Genomic DNA, 20,492 nt, shown 5'->3' with positions numbered 1-20,492 from the left:
GTCCCTCAAGGCTCAGTACTAGGTCCTCACTTGGTGAGGTCATTTCCTCACATGGATTATCCTACCACTGCTATGCCGATGACACACAAATCATCTTCTCTTTTCCTCTCTCAGATCTACACGCTGCTTCCAAAATCTCTGCATGTCTAACTGACATCTTGTCTTGGATGGCAGCCCATCACCTCCAACTCAATCCCACCAAAACTGAACTAACATTCATTCCAGCAGATTCTTCACCACATCAGGATCTTGCTATTTACCTGGACAACTCACAGCTCTCTCCTTCTACAACAGCTCGCAACCTTGGAGTAACAATAGACAACCAACTCTCCTTCTCGACTCACATTAGCAATCTTTCCCGCTCATGTAGATTCCTTCTCTACAATATCAAACAAATCCCTCCTTATCTGTCAACCCAGGCCACCCAGATACTGGTTCAGTCCTTAGTAATCTCAAAACTGGATTACTGTAACTCCCTTCTAGCTGGTCTACCACTATGTACCATCCGACCTCTACAACTCATACAAAATTCCCAGATTCTCCCACACCACCTACGTTCCCTCCACTGGCTCCCAGTAGCTGCACGCATTAGGTTCAAAATACTGATGCTGGCCTACAAAGCCAAACATGGAGTAGCACCATCCTACCTCACAGCCCTTATTACACCTCGCACTGCACCTCGTATACTCCGAGCCTCCAGTACTGCTCGCCTGGTCCCTCCATCTCTGAAGGTAAAAGGAAGACGCTCATCTAGACTCTTCTCCGTCTTGGCCCCTCGGTGGTGGAATGAACTTCCCCTCGAGGTCAGAACAGCTCAGTCACTGAGCACCTTCAAATGGCAGCTCAAGACCTTCCTCTTTAGAGAATATTTAGATGAACTTGTAACCTTCTTATTGTCTGACTTATGTATAGAATCTACAACAGAGTGAATAAAAAGATTGTATTCATAGTTGGGGGCCCTAGTGAACCAGAATTCCATTGGTAACATGAAAAAACGTTGTAAGTCGCTCTGGATAAGGGCGTCTAGCGTAATGCATTAAATGTAAATACCGTGTATGACTGTGTATGTGACAAATACATTTGAATTTCAGAAATGAAGCTACCTATCTGTCTCTCTTCACGCTCGTAAATCTTCAAAATCTCTCTGTCTCTCTCTCCTTCTCAACTCTCCAAAGTATCTCCAAACTATATAAATGCTATCGAAACTCTAATATCCAAACTGAACTGACTGATGGGGTTTATGTTGCTTTCGAACCTTGCGGCAAACTCTGAACCGGCAGTCACGTGGTAAAGCCGGACAGCCCGGCTCCTGACGTCATTGTTTTGGCCCCCTCCCCCAAACCAATCAATCTTCGCGGACAAGCTTCTTCCAGGCCGACAGGGGGCGCTGCGCTCATCGAGCCGAAGCGTAAACAGGTTTAATGCCCACGTTCCGCGAAGCAGGACAGGCTAGGAACGTTCTTATTAAATGTTATTTAATTAAGGACATGGAGTCGACAGAGCAAATGGACACGAACGGATTGCTGAAAACGCGGGTGCTGGAGCTTTATAGGTCTTTGGAGGACAAAGAGAACAAACTTTCCGAGGCCAACGAGGTGGGATTGTTGATGTTGTCAAAGCACTGAATTCCGCACCCGACTTGCCCCCCGCTGACTGCCTGTGTTCTGGTCCCCCGCGCCAGCTGATCAGCGCCCTGAGGGAGGAGGTGGAGGATCTCCGGCAGGAGCTGCGGAGCCGGGAGTCGCGGATCCTGGGGCTCCAGGGCAGGTAGGAACCGCCGGACGCAAACCGCGGGCTGCGTTCAACAAACACACAAGTTCTGCTCTGGGAGGGCAGAAAAATAACGAAAAAGTAATGTTCACCTCCACAGGGTGTGCCAGGAGTTAACTTCATCACTGCAGCCGTCCTTGCCCGTCGAGATCAAAACTGAACCGGTACCTCCGTCGGCCACTTTCTTTCTGCTTTACTTTAATCCACGGATCCACGTGACTTGTAAACGCCTCTAAACGCTTTCTAGGGGTTTACGGACTTGCCCAGCTCTTCCACTTCATGCGCCACAGAAGCGAGCTTCACAGATCCACCTGACCGTTTCAAAAGAGAGGAGTCACCTGTCCCCCTGAAGAGCTTGTCGGTGACACTGGTGGACTGTGGGAGTTTATTAGGGGCCGACAGGAAAGCCGCTTTACCCGCAGACGAGGAAGACGATGGCGTCTGTGATGACGCCGGTGGTGAGTGCACGTCTGGATGGAGCTGTGTTCTGTGGGTACCTGTTGAAATTTGACCGTTGTTCTCCCCCAGATACAGAAGACCACCCCCTCGTCATTAAGTACGAAGACAGCTCTTCCGAAGCTGAAGAGCAGATGCAAGACGACGAAACGGAAATAAAAAAGGAGAAAAACTATGAGAGGCGCGGCCGCACAAAAAGGACATTTTCCTGCTGCCAGTGTGGGATGACGTTGTGCTCGCCGTGGTCCCTTAAAGTGCACGAGATGAGGCATTCTGGGAAGAGGCCGTACAAGTGCACACAGTGCGGGAAAAGCTTCTTCAGTTTCCTGACTCTGGAGGACCACGAGAAGTTGCAGCTCCAGTGCACCGACTGTCAGGTGGACTTTGCCACGTCGGACTGCATCTCCATACACACAAAATTAGACGAGGGGGACCAGACGTACGTCTGCCCTCGGTGCGAGGTGGTGTTCACCGACTCGTCGGATTTCAAAGTTCATTACAGGCGGCACACCAAAGAAAGCCTGTTCGAGTGCCAAGTGTGTGCGAAATGTTTCCTGTACCCGTGGAGCTATAACAAACACGTGAAGACGCATTCGGGAGAGAGACCCTACCAGTGCCTCCGCTGTGGCAAGGCGTTCAGTCTGCAGGATCATCTCAGGAGGCACATGCTGACCCATCCTTCAGAGAAGACGGACAAGTTTTCACAGTATAAGCAGAGGCCGGAAGAGACGTCCCAGGGCAGAGAGAATGAGAGGTTAACCACAGGACTGAGTCCGCGCCTGTTCTCGATTTACGAAGGTTTTCAGTAGTCCCCCGCGACGTCAGAGTCTCCGATGCCTTATGCCCAATTATGTCTCTGTCACTTACATGTTTGTGTGCATGCAACATATTGTGAATTTTCGCATACAGAGGATGTTATCATTTCAAGATCATGATATTAAAGGTCCCCTGACATGAAGATTTTTTGCTTTTATATCGGCCCTAGTGGCCCCCTATTTCCGTAATTCAGCCGCGTGTGATGAGGAGGAGAGCGGCCTATAGAAGCTGACTGGGCATTTGCGGAGATGACATAATTTCTAGCCACTGCAGGACCATGTTAAATATTCTCACCAAGTCACATTTTCCTGCCAGGGGACCTTGGCATACGTTTTATGGCATAAGGCTTATAACTAATAATGGGCATTGTGATATTACACTGATTAAAATGAATTTGTCTTTTATTCCATTTAGCATATAGAACTTCAAACTAGAAAATGCACAATCCTTTATCCATTTACAGCATTTTTCAGACACCCTTAACCCGAGTGACTTACAATCAGTAGTTACAGGAACAGTCCCCCCCTGGAGACACTCAGGGTTAAGTGTCCTGCTCAGGGACCCAATAAGTGGGATTTGAACTTGGGTCTTCTGGTTCATAGGCGAGTGTGTTACCCACTAGGCTACTCCCACCCATTCCACTTACACCATGATACCATGGACATAAAAACGACACATTATTTATTAAAGTAATACACGTTTTTAGATCAGTAATAACTAATGGGCCATAATCCCTCCTGAACAGTGCAGACGACTGGTCTTTCCATACAAGAGGCGTCTAGAAAGCTTTTCTGCAAAGCATTAAATAAAGCGTGTTCAGTACTTTGTATGAATCCGATATTCGGCTTTTGAATGGCTACACCTGCTGAAAATATTTTGGCCCACTTACGAACGCCCTGTCGTTTCTCCTCCAACCGCCGGGTGGCGACAGCGGCCTCCTCCCCGTCGGCGCCGCGTAGCGCAGAGGAAGCCGCGGAGTGGATCGGAGCCGCCGGGTTCACGGCCGCCTTCCTTCCCGTCCGGACGCCACAGGGGCAGTACGTTGCTTCTCCTCGCGTTAATTTGACGCTGTCATCTCGGTCCGGTCTCCCTCTCGTCCGGCTCGTTTCTTGCAGAAGTTCTGTGAAGTTTCTGAGGCGCAGGTCTCGTAGCGACGTGCAGAACGCGAACACACCCAGTTATGTCTCTCTAATGCAGTCTTCCAACTAAACATTTAAACACTCCACCGGCTTCCCACGGGCCAGGGGACTTAAGTACAGGCTGTTCCAGGCGGAGAAAGTCAGGGAATTTCATCATTTGGGTGCCAAGTTTGAGAATTTTGGGAACAGCATGCTGTGCAGTAGCCAAAACCTGACTCGTATTCACGCATCTTGGGTCAAAACCTCTACCTGCAACATTCTAGAACGCCAAATCTCTGCCAAGTTCTGCGTCGACTGGTGTCCTCACCAAACATGCCGGGCAAGAGTACATTTCACAAAATTTGTCTTGAAAATGAGGAATTTAAGGACTAAAATAAAAGCTGCATGTAGAGGATGTCTGGGACGCAGGCAACGTTTTGGTTTGTTCCATTCCACACGCCAAGCTGTGACGTTAATGCAGTTTTTAATCTTATAAAGTTTCTTTATACGGGAGGACGTGGAAATTCTGCTTTTTGGTCAGTTAAAGTTGTGGAAAAGTCAGAAATTTAAGTCTGACACCAGATATACATAACAATAAGAAGACCGTCATATTACGCACGTTACATATACTTCATCGAATGTTTTACATGTGCGTAATGTTATATTTATGTGAGCCAGCATCTCTCTGCAGCTTTCGGATTGGAAAGACCTACAGATGGAAACAGACGTGACCGTGAGCGTCCAAGTCGAGCCTTGTGGTCTCCAACAGAGGCTGGAAGAGAAGGAGCAAAGACTCAAAGAAGCCAACGAGGTTGGACGTTCAAAGAGAGATTTGATAACAAGGTTTATTAACCGTCTGTGGGACTGACCGTGGAAATATCTGCTTCCGTCAGACAATCGGCTGTCTGAGGGAGGAGGTGCGGGGTCTGCAGAAGGAACTGCGGACGCTGCAGGAGCAGCTCGAGCTGCAGAGTAGGTAGGAACTGATTCGGGCACTGAGCAGGCTTTTCAGTTTCTGCGTGAAATGTGCTCATTTGAAGAGAGTAAAATGACGGCAGGTGAAAGGTAGCTTCATGTCTGATCACACAATGTCTTGTCTTGTTTGCAAGTAACAAGTGTTGAGGAACTTTTATCCATCTCTGTAGGAAGTACCAGCATGCAACGGAGTTACGGGAGAGCCTGCAGACATCACAGCCCATAAGCAGCGAAGTTCAGCCCATGGTACCCTCTTACACCCTACGGCATTTTAAAGAATGTTAAATTTTGTGGATTTTTTTTTTTTGTGTATCCGTGTCATGCGGTGGATTGAAAATGTATTTATTTATTTATTTCTACATCCCTTGACCACACAGTCCTGCAGATGGCAGTACAATTTGTAGTCCCCTTTGTGCTCTTCTGACATCTGGCTGTTCTGTAGGTGTGTACAGACCCACCAGCCCAGCCACCACTGTCTAGTGCGGAACCTCCCGCGTCTGACCGTGAGGGCGCAGGATCGCCACCGTCACGGCTCCCTCTGAAGATGTGTTCTGTCAAACTGGTGGACTATCACAAAACACGACGATCCCCAGGAGGAGTTGAGGAGGAGGGTGAGGCAGGCACTGACCGGAACAGTGATGGTGCGTAAAAAAAAATACATAAAAAAATACTGGTAGCGCTGTGCAATATGGCTTAAAATTCATATTGCGATATTTAAATTTGACGCTAGACTGTATATATTATGGTGTATAACTTTGATAAGTAAATTTAATGTGTCCAGAGCAAAGGAACTGCAGCAGGAGGTTGAATAATAAACTTGGATACGGATCAACATCAACATACAGCAGAACCGCATAACAGATAAAACAATACCTGGCCAATTCTACTGAAAGTGGACTTTCTGTCACGCCCACAAGGCCAGTGTGAAATACCGGATATTTGTACGATGCGAGTGATAACAGAAAATCCTAAAATGTTATATATTCAGCTGTAGACTGTTTGTTCGTATTAGACCATGCAGTCCTTCCAGAATTCCAAGATTTTATTTGCTAAAATCATCATCATCATCATCATCATCATCAATCATGACTTTTTTTTTTTTTTTTTTTTTTTTTGCACCAGGCCAGTACTCCCCTGGTCATATCCTGTGCTGTCTGTACCCAATCGGTACCACTTGCCCGACACGCACGCCGCACCTGGCAGCGACCGGCAGATTATTGACATATTGAAGGCTTGTTTTATTTGATTTCTTGGGTTTGCAGTATTTTTAAGACCGATAAACTGTAGATTTAAGGATTACAAGTCGTTTTAATTGGTTTTTGCTCTCGGCCGAAACTAAGTGGTTTCACGCCGGTATAATCGTAATCTCTCCTGTTGGTCCACGGAAATTAAAAAAAAAAAAAAAACGTTGACAATGCGTCTCTTTTTCAGGTGACTTTGAACCGGATCACAGCTCCTCCGACGGCCCGTTTCCAACGCGGCCAGAAGAGAGGAAGAGGAAGAGGAAGAAGAAGAAGAGGACTTTCTCTTGCTCTCTGTGCAAAAAAGCCTTGTCTTCGGCGGGGCATTTGAGGGCACACGAGAAGAGGCACGCCAGGCAGAGGCTGCACACGTGCCCGCGCTGCGGAAAAGGCTTCTTTCACGCGGCGCACCTGGAGAAGCACGAGCGGGCGCACTCCGCGTCCAAACACCGCTGCGGCGACTGCGGCAAGGCCTTCTCGCACGCCGGCAACTTGGCCGCCCACCGGAGGACCCACACGGGCGAGAAGCCGTACGGCTGCCCCGACTGCGGCAAGCGCTTCTCGCAGCAGGTCAACTGCAGGCATCACCAGTTGACCCACGGCGGGGAGAAGCCCTTCCAGTGCTCCGAGTGCGGCATGTGCTTCAGCCACGCGGTGTACCTCAAGAAGCACCAGCGCAAGCACTCCGCCCAGAGGACGCACGCGTGCGTCCACTGCGAGAAGACGTTCCACCTGCTGGAGACCCTCAAGACGCACCAGAAGATCCACACCGGAGAGAGGCCCTTCAAGTGCTCGTTCTGCGACAAGACGTTCAAGCAGAGGTCCCACACCATCGAGCACGAGAGACAGCACACTGGACTGAGGCCGTATCTGTGTCCCCACTGCGGGAAGACGTTCATTTCGTCCCAGCACCTGAAAAGACACCAGAGGACGCACACCGGCGAGAAGCCCTACGCGTGCGAGCAGTGCGGCGAGAGCTTCGCCCAGCCGACGACCCTGAAGAACCACGCGCTGCGACATAAAGGTGAGCGGCCTCACCTTTGCTCCGTCTGCGGGAAGTCCTTCGCGAGGCCCGACGTCCTCAGGACCCACCAGAGGGTCCACACCGGCGAGAAGCCCTACAGCTGCACCATCTGCATGGAGAGCTTCAGCTACGTGGGTTCCCTGCACTCTCACCTGAAAAGAGCACACGTGGAGGATCCGAAAGTGGACTCGTAGTGCGCTGAAATAAACGAGGCGTGTGGAATGCTGGGCCGGTGGGGGCCGTAATCACAAGGGTGCCGGTTTGAATCCCCGAACCATCCCCATGCGCCACTGAGGCGCCACCGAGCACATCACCATCCCCACACGCTGCTCCCCGGGCGCCTGTCATGGCTGCCCACTGCTCACCAAGGGTGATGGGCCTGGACACATTCGATCCCCCAAAAAAACAGGAGAATCCTGATCATAATGCAAAGGGCGTTTCCCGATGATAAATAATTCATTCAGATTTTGACAGTGGTGGTGAAAATAAATCAGGAAATTGGACTGGAAGCCTTTTGGGATTCTGTTCCAATATGAGAAACTGGCTGTATAAAAATTAAAATGTTTGTTTCGTGTGGTGTTTTCTGTTCCTTCCAAAGAAAATGTTTTCTGCCTGGTTGTTCTTTACATAGCCTGTAGGGTACGCTGTGGGTTACATTTAGAGTGCTAGTAAACCGGATTTGTGTTTGGATAACTGTGATCCAATCTAGTGTTCCTTTGAAATCCCAGCATGAATTTAACATGAATAACCAGATCCTGGGCAGCAAAACAAGAGAATTTCTTTTTTGTCCAGAATTACAATTGGGCTCTGGATTTAAAGACTGAAATGGATGAAAGTATCTGTATTATTGGACACCCACCCAGCCATTGTTTTTGACACCCAGAAGATGAACTTCAAGTGTTTTTTTTTGTTTTTTTTTTATAATAAAGATCCCTGGCCACGGCCACTATGTCCTTATATTCTGAACAAATGGAACCTGATCCAGTCGGGGTTCATGGGGCATCAGTGGACATCACAAATGCAATCCCAAGTCTGCATCCGCTCAAATTCGACTGAAACATGCAGAAGTCAGTGGTCTAATCCAATAGAATTCCAATAGGCGAAGTAGCGAATTTGACATTCATGAATGCGTCTTACACAACACCTCCAACAAATCCCACCAAAACGAGACTACGGGACTAACCATGCATAAGGAGAACATCAGAGATGTAGGCATATGGAATAAAGACCCAACTGTTGAGCATTAAAAAAAAAAAAAAAAAAAACACAACCTGGCCTGAAAGTGGCAACATGTTGAAAGATTTGTTCTGAAACACTTTAAAACACTTTATTCCATATAACTTGCTGTGTGACTCTCTTTTGGAACATCTCATCTGGGAATTACCAACACAGACGCCACCCGCAGTTGTAGATAAGACTCGTTAAATGGGAAAACCGTATCTTTGAAAGTCCTGGAAGCATTTTACTCTTAATGTCCTTGAATGAAACAAAAGACTACAATTGTGACATGCATCCACAAACCCAATCAAGTGGTGGCCTAGCGGCTAAGGAAGTGGACCATGGCCACAAAGTGGACCTCTTGTTTAATTAAGAAAAAAGATGAAAATCTTTCATGTGAACTGGGCAATTCGAAGCTTTTTAGGCCATTTTATTACTAGCACAAATATGCACAATAAGTAAGTAAATTAATGTGGGCTTGTTCTTTTCATATTAAGACACATTAATACCAGCTAGTTTGAGTTCAAGTGAGATTTATTGTCATTTCAGTTACATACATGTTAGACAGAACACAGTGAAAGGAATCCTGGTGTTACATACTGACATAAAGTACAACATCGACAAACCGGGCAACACAAAGGGACACAGGCAGTGCAAGAGTGACATTTAAGGCAACCAAGACAAGAAGACAGACAGAGAGCTCTGAACTAGTGAAACGAACAAAATGTACGAAGTAAAAATAGTGCAAAAGGGAACAGTCATTAATAGATACTATTTTCTAAACATACAAGAAGGTAGTGTGTGTTTGGTCAGTCAAAAGAGGAAAGTCCCTGAGTGTTCCGATGTCTGATGGCCTGTGGGATGAAGCTCTTCCAGAGTCTGGCAGTGTGGGCCCGGATGAAGCTCTGTCCTCACTATCCTCTGCAGAGTCTTGCGGTCTGATAGGGTGCCGTTCCCAAACCAGAGAGTGATGCAGCTGGTCAGAATGATCTCAATAGTCCCTCTGCAGAAGGTGAGTTTTAAGAATAGAGGAATGTTATACTTTTTTCTCTGTTTGTGACGCCCCCTGGATGGATGGATGGATGGATGGCTGGCACCCTCAGCATTTGCCCATATTGCCTACGCCACTATCTTACCCTGCCAAGCTTCTTCAAAGGAGTTAATGTTACAGTATGCATTCTGTCCTTGCGTAATTGGCAGCCTTGACCTTAGATAACAGATACTTATCAGTGGCATGGTCTACCCTTGAGTATGGCCACCTGTCACCTGAGTCGTGGATATGTGTCAGCTTCTTAAGCCTCTGGTCTTCAACCAGAAACTTTTAAAGGTTGTAAATAAAAGAAATAAAATTGTGAGTGAGCCCACTCCCTTGGATGAGAAGCAGCTCCACACATGTATGGTCTCAGGATGCTTTACTGTTGGCATGAGACAGGACTGATGGTAGGGTTCACCCTTTCTTCTACGAACAACCAGTTTTTCCAGATGCCCCAAACTATCACAAAGGGGCTTCATCAATGACTTGACCCCAGTCCTCAGATGTCCAATCCCTGTACTTTTTGCAGAATATCAGTCTGTCCTTGATTTTTTTTCTTGGATAGAAGTGGCTTCTTTGCTGCCCTTCTTGACACCAGGCCATCTTCCAAAAGTCTTCTCCTCACTGTGCGTACAGATGCCCTCACACCTGCCTGCTGCCCTTCCTGAGCAAGCTCTGAACTGGTGGCACCTCGATCCCGCAGATGAATCATCTTTAGGAGACGGTCCTGGCGCTTGCCGGACTTTCTTGGGCGCCCTGAAGCCTTCTTCACTACACTTTTGCACCAAATTTTTACTCTCTTGCCGAGATTTTTTACTCTTGCACACATTTTTTACTTTTTACTTTACCTTCACCCTACCTGTTACACATATTTTATGTTAAAAACATAAAAGTGTAATATTTGGTTATATTTGCAATATTTGCATATTGGTTCATTGTATACTTGCAATATATGCAATACTGTGGTCTATAGCAGCCGCTAAAGCATTTCACTGCATATCATGCCGTGTATGACTGTGTATGTGACAAATAAAATTTGAATTTGAACATCTCTCCTCAGTTCATCAATGATGACTGCACGTGTTTCCTTGCAGGTAACCATGGTTAACATAGGAAGAACAGTGATTTCAAGCATCACACGCATCCAATCTGCTATTCTAACTCAATCAGCAGGACAGAATGATCTCCAGCCTTTTGCTACACAACACTCTCACTTGTGTTAACGAGAGGATCACTGAAATGATCTCGGAAGGTCCTTTTGTGACAGGGCTGAAATGCAGGGGAAATGTATTTATGGAATTAAGTTCATATTCATGGCAAGTAGGAACTTTGCAATTCATCTGATCACTCTTCATAACATTCTGGAGTTTATGCAACTTAGCATAATAAATACAGAAGCAGCAAACTTTGTACATGGCCACAATTGTACAAGGCCACAATTTTTTTTTTTAATACACTCATCCACATTATTTCTGGATTGTTTGATTGTATATTGAACTATTTATATTATACTTAGTCTTTATGCTATTTATTTTTTGCTGCTTTTATATTGTACTCCCAAACCAGGGAGTCAGAGGTTCAGCATGAAGTGCTGACTGAATGACCATTGAAGTCCTGTTTTCCTGCTTTGGGAGACCAAAGGAGACTCTCAGTTAATATCGGTGTTAATATCAGATTGAGGGGGAGCTCATATCTCCACTGGTCCAGTCATCACTCCTCCCAGTCCGTGGTGAAATACAGAGATCCAGATTCCACAAAATGCAGCTCTGATAAACCTGGGGAGCTGGTTGGCAGGGAGGTTGCACGTATGCTGCCAGACATGATGTGGATAACTGGCATAATTGTGAAGATTTCTGAAGATTTAACGTTTCCATAGTTACACCAGGTGGCAGTGATGTCAGTGTCAGAGTGTGATGGCCGGAGCCACGCGAGGCACTTTACTTTACTTCCAAAGCGACTTACAAGAGGAAGACACCAATTCTCGTTCGGTTTCTATAGATTTTGAGTTAGAAAACTATGAGCCCTGATAAGGCCTATCTTGTCAGGAAAACAACATGCCGGGGAATTGTTAAGTGCATTGTGTGTGCATTGTGTGTGCATGTGCATGTGTTAAACTCGCCTGAAATACTTTTTAAACAAGTGGGTTTTCAACTGCTTCCCGTGTAGGTACAGGTATGATTTACTGATTTATGTTGGTGTGTGTGTGGTAGCGGCCCTGTCGTTGTGTCACCATGTGCTGTGCTGTGTATCACAATGACAATCACTTCCCTTTCACATCCTGAGCTGAATCATGTGACTGCACAGCTGGTGAAGATGAGTGCAGGATGAAACGGAAATTGGGAGAGCCCCAGAATACAGATGAAAGGGGGAGGTGATTTAGTGTAATAGTTAGAGGTTTTGTGTGTTTGTACCCTGAACAATGCACAGGAAGCACAGTTGAGTTCATTTCCAAAGTTGTGCTGATACAGCTCCCGAAGAAGGATTCTTATCTCTGTGCTTGTTCTCTTAGACCTTAGTGCTTTTGACACCATAGACCATTACATCTTATTTAATCGGCTTGGAAAGTTATTTGTGGGTCAGCCATCTCCTGGTTTAAATCATTTTTATTGGGCCGCTTTCATTTTTTAGGACTGAGCAATGACTACTCTGCAAAAACCAGAGTGAAATATAGAGTTCCACAGGGTTCAGAACTGGGCCCTTTGTTATTCTCATTGTACTTTACTTTACTTTACTTGGCAGACTCTTTTATACAAAGTGACTTACAAGGAGAAGGCACCTGCAATTCCCATGAAGTAGGAACACACCAGCACACTGCAATGTACATTCGGCCTCTTGGACATTTGATTCATAGAGTAAAGTTTCATTTTTATGCAGACCACACCCAGATGTACATCTCGGTCAAGAGCTCACCACCTTTCTAAGATGGAAAACTGTGTAAAAGGCCTCAGAGACTGGATAACCCGCAAATTCCTTGTGCTGAACTTGGATAATATTGAATAAAGTTTTGGTGATTGGTCCTAAAGGTGCAAGATGCGAATTAACAGAATATACATCCTACTACATCAGTAAAAAAAATTAGTTGTGACCTTTGATACTAATCTGCCATTTGACTGTTATATTCAAAGAGTTTCCAGAACGGCGTACTTCCACCTTAGAAATATTGCTGGGGTTAGGAAGTTTCTCTCCATCTCTGATCTCTGAGAGAAATTAGTACATGCACTTGTAACATCTAGACTGGAATACTGTAATTCTCTGTTTTCTGGTTGCCTTGCTGTTTCCCTGATTAAGCTCTGACTTGCAGCCAGGGTTCTTACATGCACAAGATGGTATGAACACATTACTCCTGCATTGTCTTCTCTGCATTGGCTTCCAGTTAAGTACCATATTGATCTTAAGATCAGGTGCAGTGGTGGCCTAGTGGTTAAGGAAATGGTCCCATAATCAGAAGGTTGCCAGTTTGAATCACAATCTGCCACTGAGCAAAGCACCCTAATTTCTGGGAGAAGTCCTACTTGCTGTACCCCAATAATGCATAGTCACTTCTGGAAATAGAGCATTTGCTTACAGTGCCCAAATCTTTGGAACAACCTTTCAAGGAAAATTCGAGAATCAGACACAGTTCCAATATTTAAATCTGGACTAAAGTCAACACTCTACTCACCGTTAGTAATGCTACAGTAGTTACTACTGCTGGAAAAGTTTAGTTCTGTAGCAGACTATGGGGGGGGGGGGGGGGGGGTTGTATCTAATTAATTTATTTTGACTGTCTATTTGATAGTTGAATAAAGCTATTGAACATTCGTAAAAAAGGTGATGGCAACGGTTTATAAGTGAGTGGAATATTATAAATGATTATGTTGTCATAAGGGGCTTTATGTTTTGTGGAAAAACACGACTTCCTGTCTGTGTTAAACATTGTGGTTGGTGAACGGTGTTGATGACGTCATTTCCGCGAATGCCCGCATCAACTTCTACAGGCCGCTCTCCTCATCCCGCCTCTCTCATCCTCATCAGCATTTAAAGCTACAGACACGGGAAACGGCGCATCCTGGGAAAATCTCATTGTGGGACTGGATAAAAGTGGCTGTAATTCTGCACCACGGCTGAATTTCAGAAAGAGACTTCAGATACAGTATTAGGGGACCAACAAGACCGATATAAAAGCAACAACAAAAAAATCATATATGGGGACCTTTACCCATCTTTTACATTTACATTTACAGTATTTATCAGACGCCCTTATCCAGAGTGACTTACAATCAGTAGTTACAGGGACAGTCCCCCCCTGGAGCAACCTAGGGTTAAGTGTCTTGCTCAGGGACACAATGGTAGTAAGTGGGGTTTGAACCTGGGTCTTCTGGTTCATAGGTGAGTGTGTTACCCACTAGGCTATTACCACCCATCTTCCTGAAGATTGGCCAGAACTCTAAAATGCTACCTCAACACTACATCATAATACCCAACTGGACTGCAATACGCCATATTTCCTGGATAAATCCCACTGATCATCTCAGGGTAATCAAGTGCTGACTAGAGGAGGATGGGCTCCCTTTGCTGAGCCTTGGTTCCTCTCAAGGTTTCTTTATTTTTCGTGGAGATTTACCTTGCCACTGTTGTCTAGGGGCCTTGAGGACTGGTCTATTGTTAGGTGCTTTGTGACAATGTACATTGTATAAAGCGCTGTATAAATAACATTTGATCGATTGATTGAGACTTCCTTCTGGTGTCTTCGTGTTTCATTCTTTTTTTTTCCAGATCTGATTATGTCTGTTTAAGTGATTATGTGGATAGTCTTGGGATTCAACTGATGATCAGCCTCGGCTGGAAACTCTGCAGTTACTTGTGAGTGGCATGGTGTAACCTCGAATATGGCCCCCTATGACCTTTATATCCTGGGTGTGTGTCAGCTTCTAAAGCCTCAGGGTTTTTATCAGAGACTTTTGAAGGCTGGAAAACAGGAAGATGAATCGACCGCACCGCGCACTGAAGTCGGAATGTAATGGCCTCGGGTTTATTTTTCTTGCTTATCTCTCAACTGAAATGTTTGATAATCCGAATCGCTCTGTCCCAGGCACATCTCCGTCCTCCTTCACATACTCCCTCCCCAGAAGCATTCCTCTCGTGTCTCCTCTCCTCTCCCTGCTCCCTGCATCACAGAGTGGGCGGGACGGCCGCATGGTGGAAACTCTTTTCTCGGAAGCGTGCCCTGCAATAAGAAGTAATCAATCAAACCATTGTCGTTTCCTGCTTCACTTCCCACATTCGGGAAACTGTTTATTAAAAAAAAAAAAGTTTTACCCCCTTTACCACCATTCTGGAAGGCGGCGGAGAAATCGGGATGTTTGGGGAGGGACTTGTGGCTTGCTCCAGTCCAAAGGCAACAGGAAATTTCACTTCTGATGGAATCTGTTTCCTGCTTTTCAGTGAACTCTCCAGATCTGCAGAAAATGTTGCCATGGTAACCTTTCCTGCCAAACAGGACTTGACCAAAAACCGATTGCATTTCCACACGGCCATTCCCAGAGGAGCCGCTTCCCCTTCACACCCACCACTTTCCTTGAATTCCACACACGTCCCCTCAATTATGAGTAGACGGTAAGTCCCAGATGTTTCCCGTGTCATCTCAAGTGTGACGGGACCTTTAGGGAAACTCCTAGATGACACCTTCTCTTTCGTTTCCGAAGGGAAAGCGAGCGAGCGAGTGACGGGGTCTGTGATTGGAGTGTGTGTGTGAGGGGGTGTGGTGGGTTGGGACCACAGTGCTATCTCAGGAGACCCTGGCGGCACAAGCGAGTCAGATTCTGAGACCATGGAGTCCACACTTGTACAGCTATTCGCGGCGATCCTTGTTCTGCACCGCTCAGCCGCTGGTAAGAGCACGTCTGTATCTGTACGCCAGTCTAAACTTTAATCTTAACACTTTATGAAGTTATAAACCAGTGACAATGAGAATATTTACAAGGATATTTGAAGTTTAATTGTCTATACAAGAAGGATTTATGGTGACAAGGGGGCACGTCCCCTGTGCCGTCAGCTGTTTAATGGGACTATAAAAAGAGGAGAATGGTGTGGTGTGCCAGTGCGATGGTCAAGTGTCAGAGCGAGGGCATCCATGCAGTTAAGTGTGACTTCAGTAAATAATCTGAAATTGGTGTTCAAGTCACTGGTGAAACGAATTTTCATCTTTCCATCATTAACTCTTCGGGAAGGGATTATCCAAAAGTGAAAAAAACACAAAGAATGCCGATAAAAAGGTGAAAGTGCTAATAATGTCCGTGTTGTTATGTAGAGACGTGAAAGTGAAGTGATTGTCATTGTGAAGCACAGCACACGGTGACACAATGAAATGTGTCCTGTGCATTTTGGTGCACAGTGGGCAGCCATGACAGGTGCGGGGGAGGAGTGTGTTGGATGGTCCTTTGCTCAGTGGCAATTTGGTGGCTCGGGATTCGAACCAGCAACCTTTTGATGATGGGTCCACTTCCTTACCCGCTAGGCCGCTGCCCCAACTGGGTGTCGGCCTCTCCCAGTTCTGGGAGTGGGCAGCCACTGCTCCCTCAGGGGATGGGTTAAATGCAGAGAGCACATTTCACTGTGCGCACTGGGCGCTGTGCTGTGTCACACGTGACAACTAATCACTTTCACTTCACTTTCACTTCAAGACACTTAACCCTGCAATAAATTGTTTAGGTAAATACATATTTGATCAATGTTTGATGTCTTTGCAATGGTGGACAAAGTACACAAATTGTGTACTCGAGTCAAAGTAGAGAGACCCAACGTAAAACCATAAATTCAGCAGAACGATGCATATGGGCGGGGCTTGCAACATTTGTTGTGTTCACCTGCTAACTGTATAGTTTTGTGGTCATTTTAAGCATGTCCACCTTATTGTTAATCAGGTTTAAATCTTCAGAAATTCCTTTAACACTTCAGTGAACAACAGTCTGTTCTGGAACAAGGATCACAAACGGGAATGAAATAACAAACACTTTATTATTCATAAAAGAATAGGCATTGTTTGGCCAATCCACAGCTCACAATTTCCTTGGACAACCTAAAGACATCTGATTCACACGCACGGTGAACAACATTAATATAGAAAACACTAAAACATTTCAGATTCAAACCTCTTGAGCAAAGCACTACAGAGGTAAGAACGACTACACTGCAAGGCACCACAAATGTTGCAGGACACACATGATACAGTCAAACACACACATATAAAACCCCTGCATCAAGTCCTTTCATCGTCTTCCCTCGAAGTGGCTCTGCGGATTCTTGGCTACAAATCGTCCCACCATCTTCATTTACTCACCCCTTTTATGTCAGTTTTACATCTGGTAGAAGCCTGGTGGTTAAGAGACTTGCCTTTAAACCAGAAGACCACAAAGTCACAGGTTCAAACCCCACTTACTACCACTGTGTCCCTGAGCAAGACACTTAACCCCGAGTGTCTCCAGGGGGACTGTGCCTGTCACTACTGGTTGTGTGTCGGTGTGGATTAGGGGCATCTGATAAATGCCAGAAATGTAATATTTCAGATTTACACCATTTCGCAGGTGCTCTTATCAAAGTCAACTTACAAACAGTGGGTGGTAGTAGCCGAGCGGGTTACACACTCGCCTATGAACCAGAAGACCCAGGTTCAAATCCCACTTACTACCATTGTGTCCCTGAGCAAGACACTTAACCCTAAGTTGCTCCAGGGGGGACTGTCCCTGTAAATACTGATTGTAAGTCGCTCTGGATAAGGGCGTCTGATAAATGCCGTAAATATAAATGTAAATGTAAACAGTAGTTACAGGGACAAAATGTTCACGATTGCTGATTATTGTCAAATCTGAAGTGCTGTGTGGTAAGAATGATTTTTTAAAAAAATGTTGATCATGCAATTGCCTTTTTGTGTTTTTGGACAGAACCTCCTAGCTGCAGTCTAGTCGTGAACCCCGACAACCTGGTGGTGAAATACGGAGATCCAGCTTCCGCAAATTGCAGCTCTGATAAAGTAGAAGAGTTGATGGGCTGGGAGACCCCAGCGGGAAATGTGGGGAAAGAAAATGTTCAACATGTTGAATGGAGCGTGGAGAGTCTCACAAACTGGAACGTGGACGTTATAATGTGCTACTACACTGGATTGGAGCATCAGTGTAATATATCTCTCAGTATTATCATTTACAGTGAGTAAATGCAAATTGTTAGATTTTTTTTATGTCATTGGTATGAATATAAGACATTTAAAATTTTGTTGCATTCACATTCAGTTTTATTTCTGAACAGAGACTCCAGACAGTGTGTCTCTGGAATTAAAAAAACACACTGGTCCACTGAAGGAGAAAGAAGAGTTCCAGCTGGAGTGTAAGGTCGAGTCGGTGGCTCCGGTTCAGTTCCTCACCATTGAATGGCTGAGAGGGGCAAAGCTGCTGAAGACGTCAAGTTATTCCGATTTCCATGTTGAGGGCAAAGAAAACGAAAATGCGACTGTCAGAGACACACAAAACTTTACAACCAGTAAAGAGGACGATGGTGTTCAGTACCGATGTGTGGCCAAGTTGGACCTCGACCCGCTTCAACCCATCCCTGAAGTTCAATCAGAAAGCATGACCATGGATGTGTACTGTAAGTGCCTATATAGCCAGAAAAAAAAATGGTATCATGTTGATGTTTTAGATTAAAGCTGCATTGTATAAGATTTTTGAAACAGGGAAAGGCACAGAATCACACCCCAGCCTAACTAACATTAGATTAGAACAGTAGGGGCAGTGGTGGCCTAGCGGTTAAGGAAGCGGCCCCGTAATCAGAAGGTTGCCGGTTCGAATCCCGATCTGCCAAGGTGCCACTGAGGTGCCACTGAGCAAAGCACCGTCCCCACACACTGCTCCCCGGGCGCCTGTCATGGCCGCCCACTGTTCACTCAGGGTGATGGGTTAAATGCAGAGGACAAATTTCACTGTGTGCATCGTGTGCTGTGCTGCTGTGTATCACATGTGACAATCACTTCACTTTATTAATACAATGGTAAGCTGTTCATGGCGGGGCAGATGATACTTTTTATTAATGTCCAGAAAGATAGTGATGCATTGAGCAGCTGTCTTATATCTTATGAGAATTGGAGAACTCAAATATATATTTTTTTAACCACCACCCTTGGTGAGCAGTGGGCAGCCATGACAGGTGCCCAGGGAGCAGTGTGTGGGGACGGTGTTTTGCTCGGTGGCACCTCAGTGGCACCTTGGCGGATCAGGATTCGAACCCCCAACCTTCTGATTACGGGGCCGCTTCCTTAACCTCTAGGCCACCACTGCCCCCAATTGTCTCATATTAGAAATTTCTTTTGAACGTTCAGATGTGCTATATTCATTACACATTATATAATTTTATGTTAATGTATATGCCTGATATCCCATGAAAAGTTTTAAATATTACTGACAATTGTAAATAAAAAAAAAAGATCATTTAAAATAATCTAAAGTGCACCACTATGTCTGCCTGATTTGCACCACACATTTTATGGTGATAAAACATTTTTCGTTTGTCTCTTTCTCATGAGGTACTTTTTCTTGAGTCTGATACATCCTGGTTTTTCTCCCTTTTGCCTACAGACGCACCCCGATCTTCTAACCCTGCCAGTAATGTAACTGTAGTACAAGGTGCCTCCATGGAGCTGCCGTGCGCTGCAGACAGTAACCCTCAGCCTGAGCGTAGATGGACGCACAACGGCAGGAACCTCAGCGAGACCAACAGCGTCCTCAAAGTTGCGTCGGTCCAGTTCGCCGACCAGGGAGACTACGAATGCATTGTCAGCAACCCGGTGGGCCTAGCAGTGATCAGAAGAACGGTACAGGTCGTGGGTAAGCCGGACTTCTTTCCTTCTTTATTGCAAGGTGCCACCTGCCAGCCCAACAACCCTTTAAAATATGACTTCATTGTTCGAAATGTGACTAATCGAATCGAAATTGATACGAGGGAAATCATCTTTTTGTGACTGGGTTGCCGGAAAGGCATCTCCGTTTGAATTGGGCTTCATTTCTTAGAGATCTGGAGAAGACTTGAGCTGTCCTCACTTGTGTTGATGTAAAACCTGTTCGGTTTTTAGTGGAGCGAGACGGATGGTTCCGTGGTCTCCCTCAGCCGTTCTGTGTGCCTGTGCAGTGGTCACTCTAACATCTCATTTCCTTTCTCCACATTAGTTGACTATAAAACAATCATCTGTGCCGTCGTGAGCGCTGTTGCGCTCTTGATCGCAATCTTCGCCATCGTCAAGTGCTGCAAACACCACAAGGAGAACAAGACGGGTTTTTACGACCTGATTGCTGTTACACGCAAAATTAAATGTGTGGCTTGAGACGAGGACAGCCTTTAAAGCAGCGGATGCCACGCATTTTGAAATGACATTGTTGAGACACTTCCGAACTATCGAGCGCTGATGGAAGGGTGAACAAGGCTTCGGCAGATTTCTCTTTACATCTGTCGTTTTACTATGTTAATTCAGTCTGTTCCACACTGGTCCCCAAATATTTTTACAGCATCTAACGCATGTAGTTACAGGACTGTCAGATAAAAGCACATCAGATATGCTGACAACGTGTTCATGGTCAATCAATTCAGATACCATTGTTCTTTTTGTTTTGTAACTCTAAGTTATATAAACATTGAATAAACATTGAATAATATTATATAGAATAACATAGGAATTGTGATATTTTTGAACCAGTCGAACTGAATCCTGAATCTGCATTTGCAGTATAAAAATGACCAGGATACTGTATATATTGTAATATACAAGCCAATTAAACATATTTCGATTACCTGATCCATGATCACAGGTGCCATGTCTGTGT

The 20,492-nt window shown here is 45.5% G+C and overlaps 3 protein-coding genes across 6 annotated transcripts; all 3 read left to right on the top strand.

Moving 5' to 3' along the window:
- The first annotated feature begins 1,379 nt into the window (after positions 1-1,379).
- Positions 1,380-3,435, top strand: LOC114785762 (zinc finger protein 611-like). Of its 2 annotated transcripts, none has more exons than XM_028972337.1 (5): positions 1,380-1,595; positions 1,682-1,767; positions 1,871-1,934; positions 2,018-2,228; positions 2,305-3,435. In XM_028972337.1, exons 1-5 carry the CDS (start codon positions 1,422-1,424, stop codon positions 3,033-3,035), a joined length of 1,266 nt encoding a protein of 421 aa, XP_028828170.1. In that variant the 5' UTR covers positions 1,380-1,421; the 3' UTR covers positions 3,036-3,435. The 2 variants fall into 2 exon arrangements, with proteins under 2 accessions (XP_028828170.1, XP_028828169.1); XM_028972336.1 differs by having other exon boundaries at positions 1,386-1,595; positions 2,299-3,435.
- Positions 3,436-3,570: 135 nt separating this feature from the next.
- Positions 3,571-7,985, top strand: LOC114785719 (zinc finger protein OZF-like). 3 transcript variants are annotated; one of them, XM_028972251.1, is made up of 6 exons: positions 3,571-4,079; positions 4,839-4,971; positions 5,054-5,136; positions 5,306-5,381; positions 5,578-5,776; positions 6,567-7,985. In XM_028972251.1, the coding sequence occupies exons 1-6, from the start codon at positions 3,895-3,897 to the stop codon at positions 7,592-7,594; spliced, it is 1,704 nt and encodes a 567-aa protein (XP_028828084.1). In that variant the 5' UTR covers positions 3,571-3,894; the 3' UTR covers positions 7,595-7,985. The 3 variants fall into 3 exon arrangements, with proteins under 3 accessions (XP_028828084.1, XP_028828086.1, XP_028828085.1); XM_028972253.1 differs by having other exon boundaries at positions 3,938-4,184; positions 4,852-4,971; XM_028972252.1 differs by having other exon boundaries at positions 3,991-4,079; positions 4,852-4,971.
- A 7,202-nt stretch (positions 7,986-15,187) lies between these two features.
- Positions 15,188-20,464, top strand: LOC114785795 (cell adhesion molecule 4-like). The gene is made up of 6 exons (XM_028972410.1): positions 15,188-15,246; positions 15,336-15,521; positions 17,571-17,831; positions 17,932-18,270; positions 19,254-19,502; positions 19,842-20,464. Exons 2-6 carry the CDS (start codon positions 15,461-15,463, stop codon positions 19,994-19,996), a joined length of 1,065 nt encoding a protein of 354 aa, XP_028828243.1. The 5' UTR covers positions 15,188-15,246; positions 15,336-15,460; the 3' UTR covers positions 19,997-20,464.
- Positions 20,465-20,492: the final 28 nt, after the last annotated feature.

Source organism: Denticeps clupeoides, chromosome 3, assembly GCF_900700375.1.
Source record: "Denticeps clupeoides chromosome 3, fDenClu1.1, whole genome shotgun sequence".
In the NCBI taxonomy this organism is placed as follows: Eukaryota; Metazoa; Chordata; class Actinopteri; order Clupeiformes; family Denticipitidae; genus Denticeps; species Denticeps clupeoides.
The sequence above is the reverse complement of the archived record's forward strand: the minus strand, read 5'-3'. Positions and strand labels throughout refer to the sequence as shown.

Bases quoted from the DNA above. Each gene is read 5' to 3' on its own strand.
- LOC114785762 (XM_028972336.1), top strand. From the start codon at position 1,422: ATGCCCACGTTCCGCGAAGCAGGACAGGCTAGGAACGTTCTTATTAAA. The intron at 1,596-1,681 runs GTGGGATTGTTG...CCCCCGCGCCAG, and splicing joins AACTTTCCGAGGCCAACGAG to CTGATCAGCGCCCTGAGGGA. The intron at 1,935-2,017 runs GTACCTCCGTCG...AACGCTTTCTAG, and splicing joins TCGAGATCAAAACTGAACCG to GGGTTTACGGACTTGCCCAG.
- LOC114785719 (XM_028972251.1), top strand. From the start codon at position 3,895: ATGGCTACACCTGCTGAAAATATTTTGGCCCACTTACGAACGCCCTGT. The intron at 5,137-5,305 runs GTAGGAACTGAT...CCATCTCTGTAG, and splicing joins CAGCTCGAGCTGCAGAGTAG to GAAGTACCAGCATGCAACGG. The intron at 5,382-5,577 runs GTACCCTCTTAC...GCTGTTCTGTAG, and splicing joins GCAGCGAAGTTCAGCCCATG to GTGTGTACAGACCCACCAGC.
- LOC114785795 (XM_028972410.1), top strand. From the start codon at position 15,461: ATGGAGTCCACACTTGTACAGCTATTCGCGGCGATCCTTGTTCTGCAC. The intron at 18,271-19,253 runs GTAAGTGCCTAT...TTTTGCCTACAG, and splicing joins CATGACCATGGATGTGTACT to ACGCACCCCGATCTTCTAAC. The intron at 19,503-19,841 runs GTAAGCCGGACT...TCTCCACATTAG, and splicing joins AAGAACGGTACAGGTCGTGG to TTGACTATAAAACAATCATC.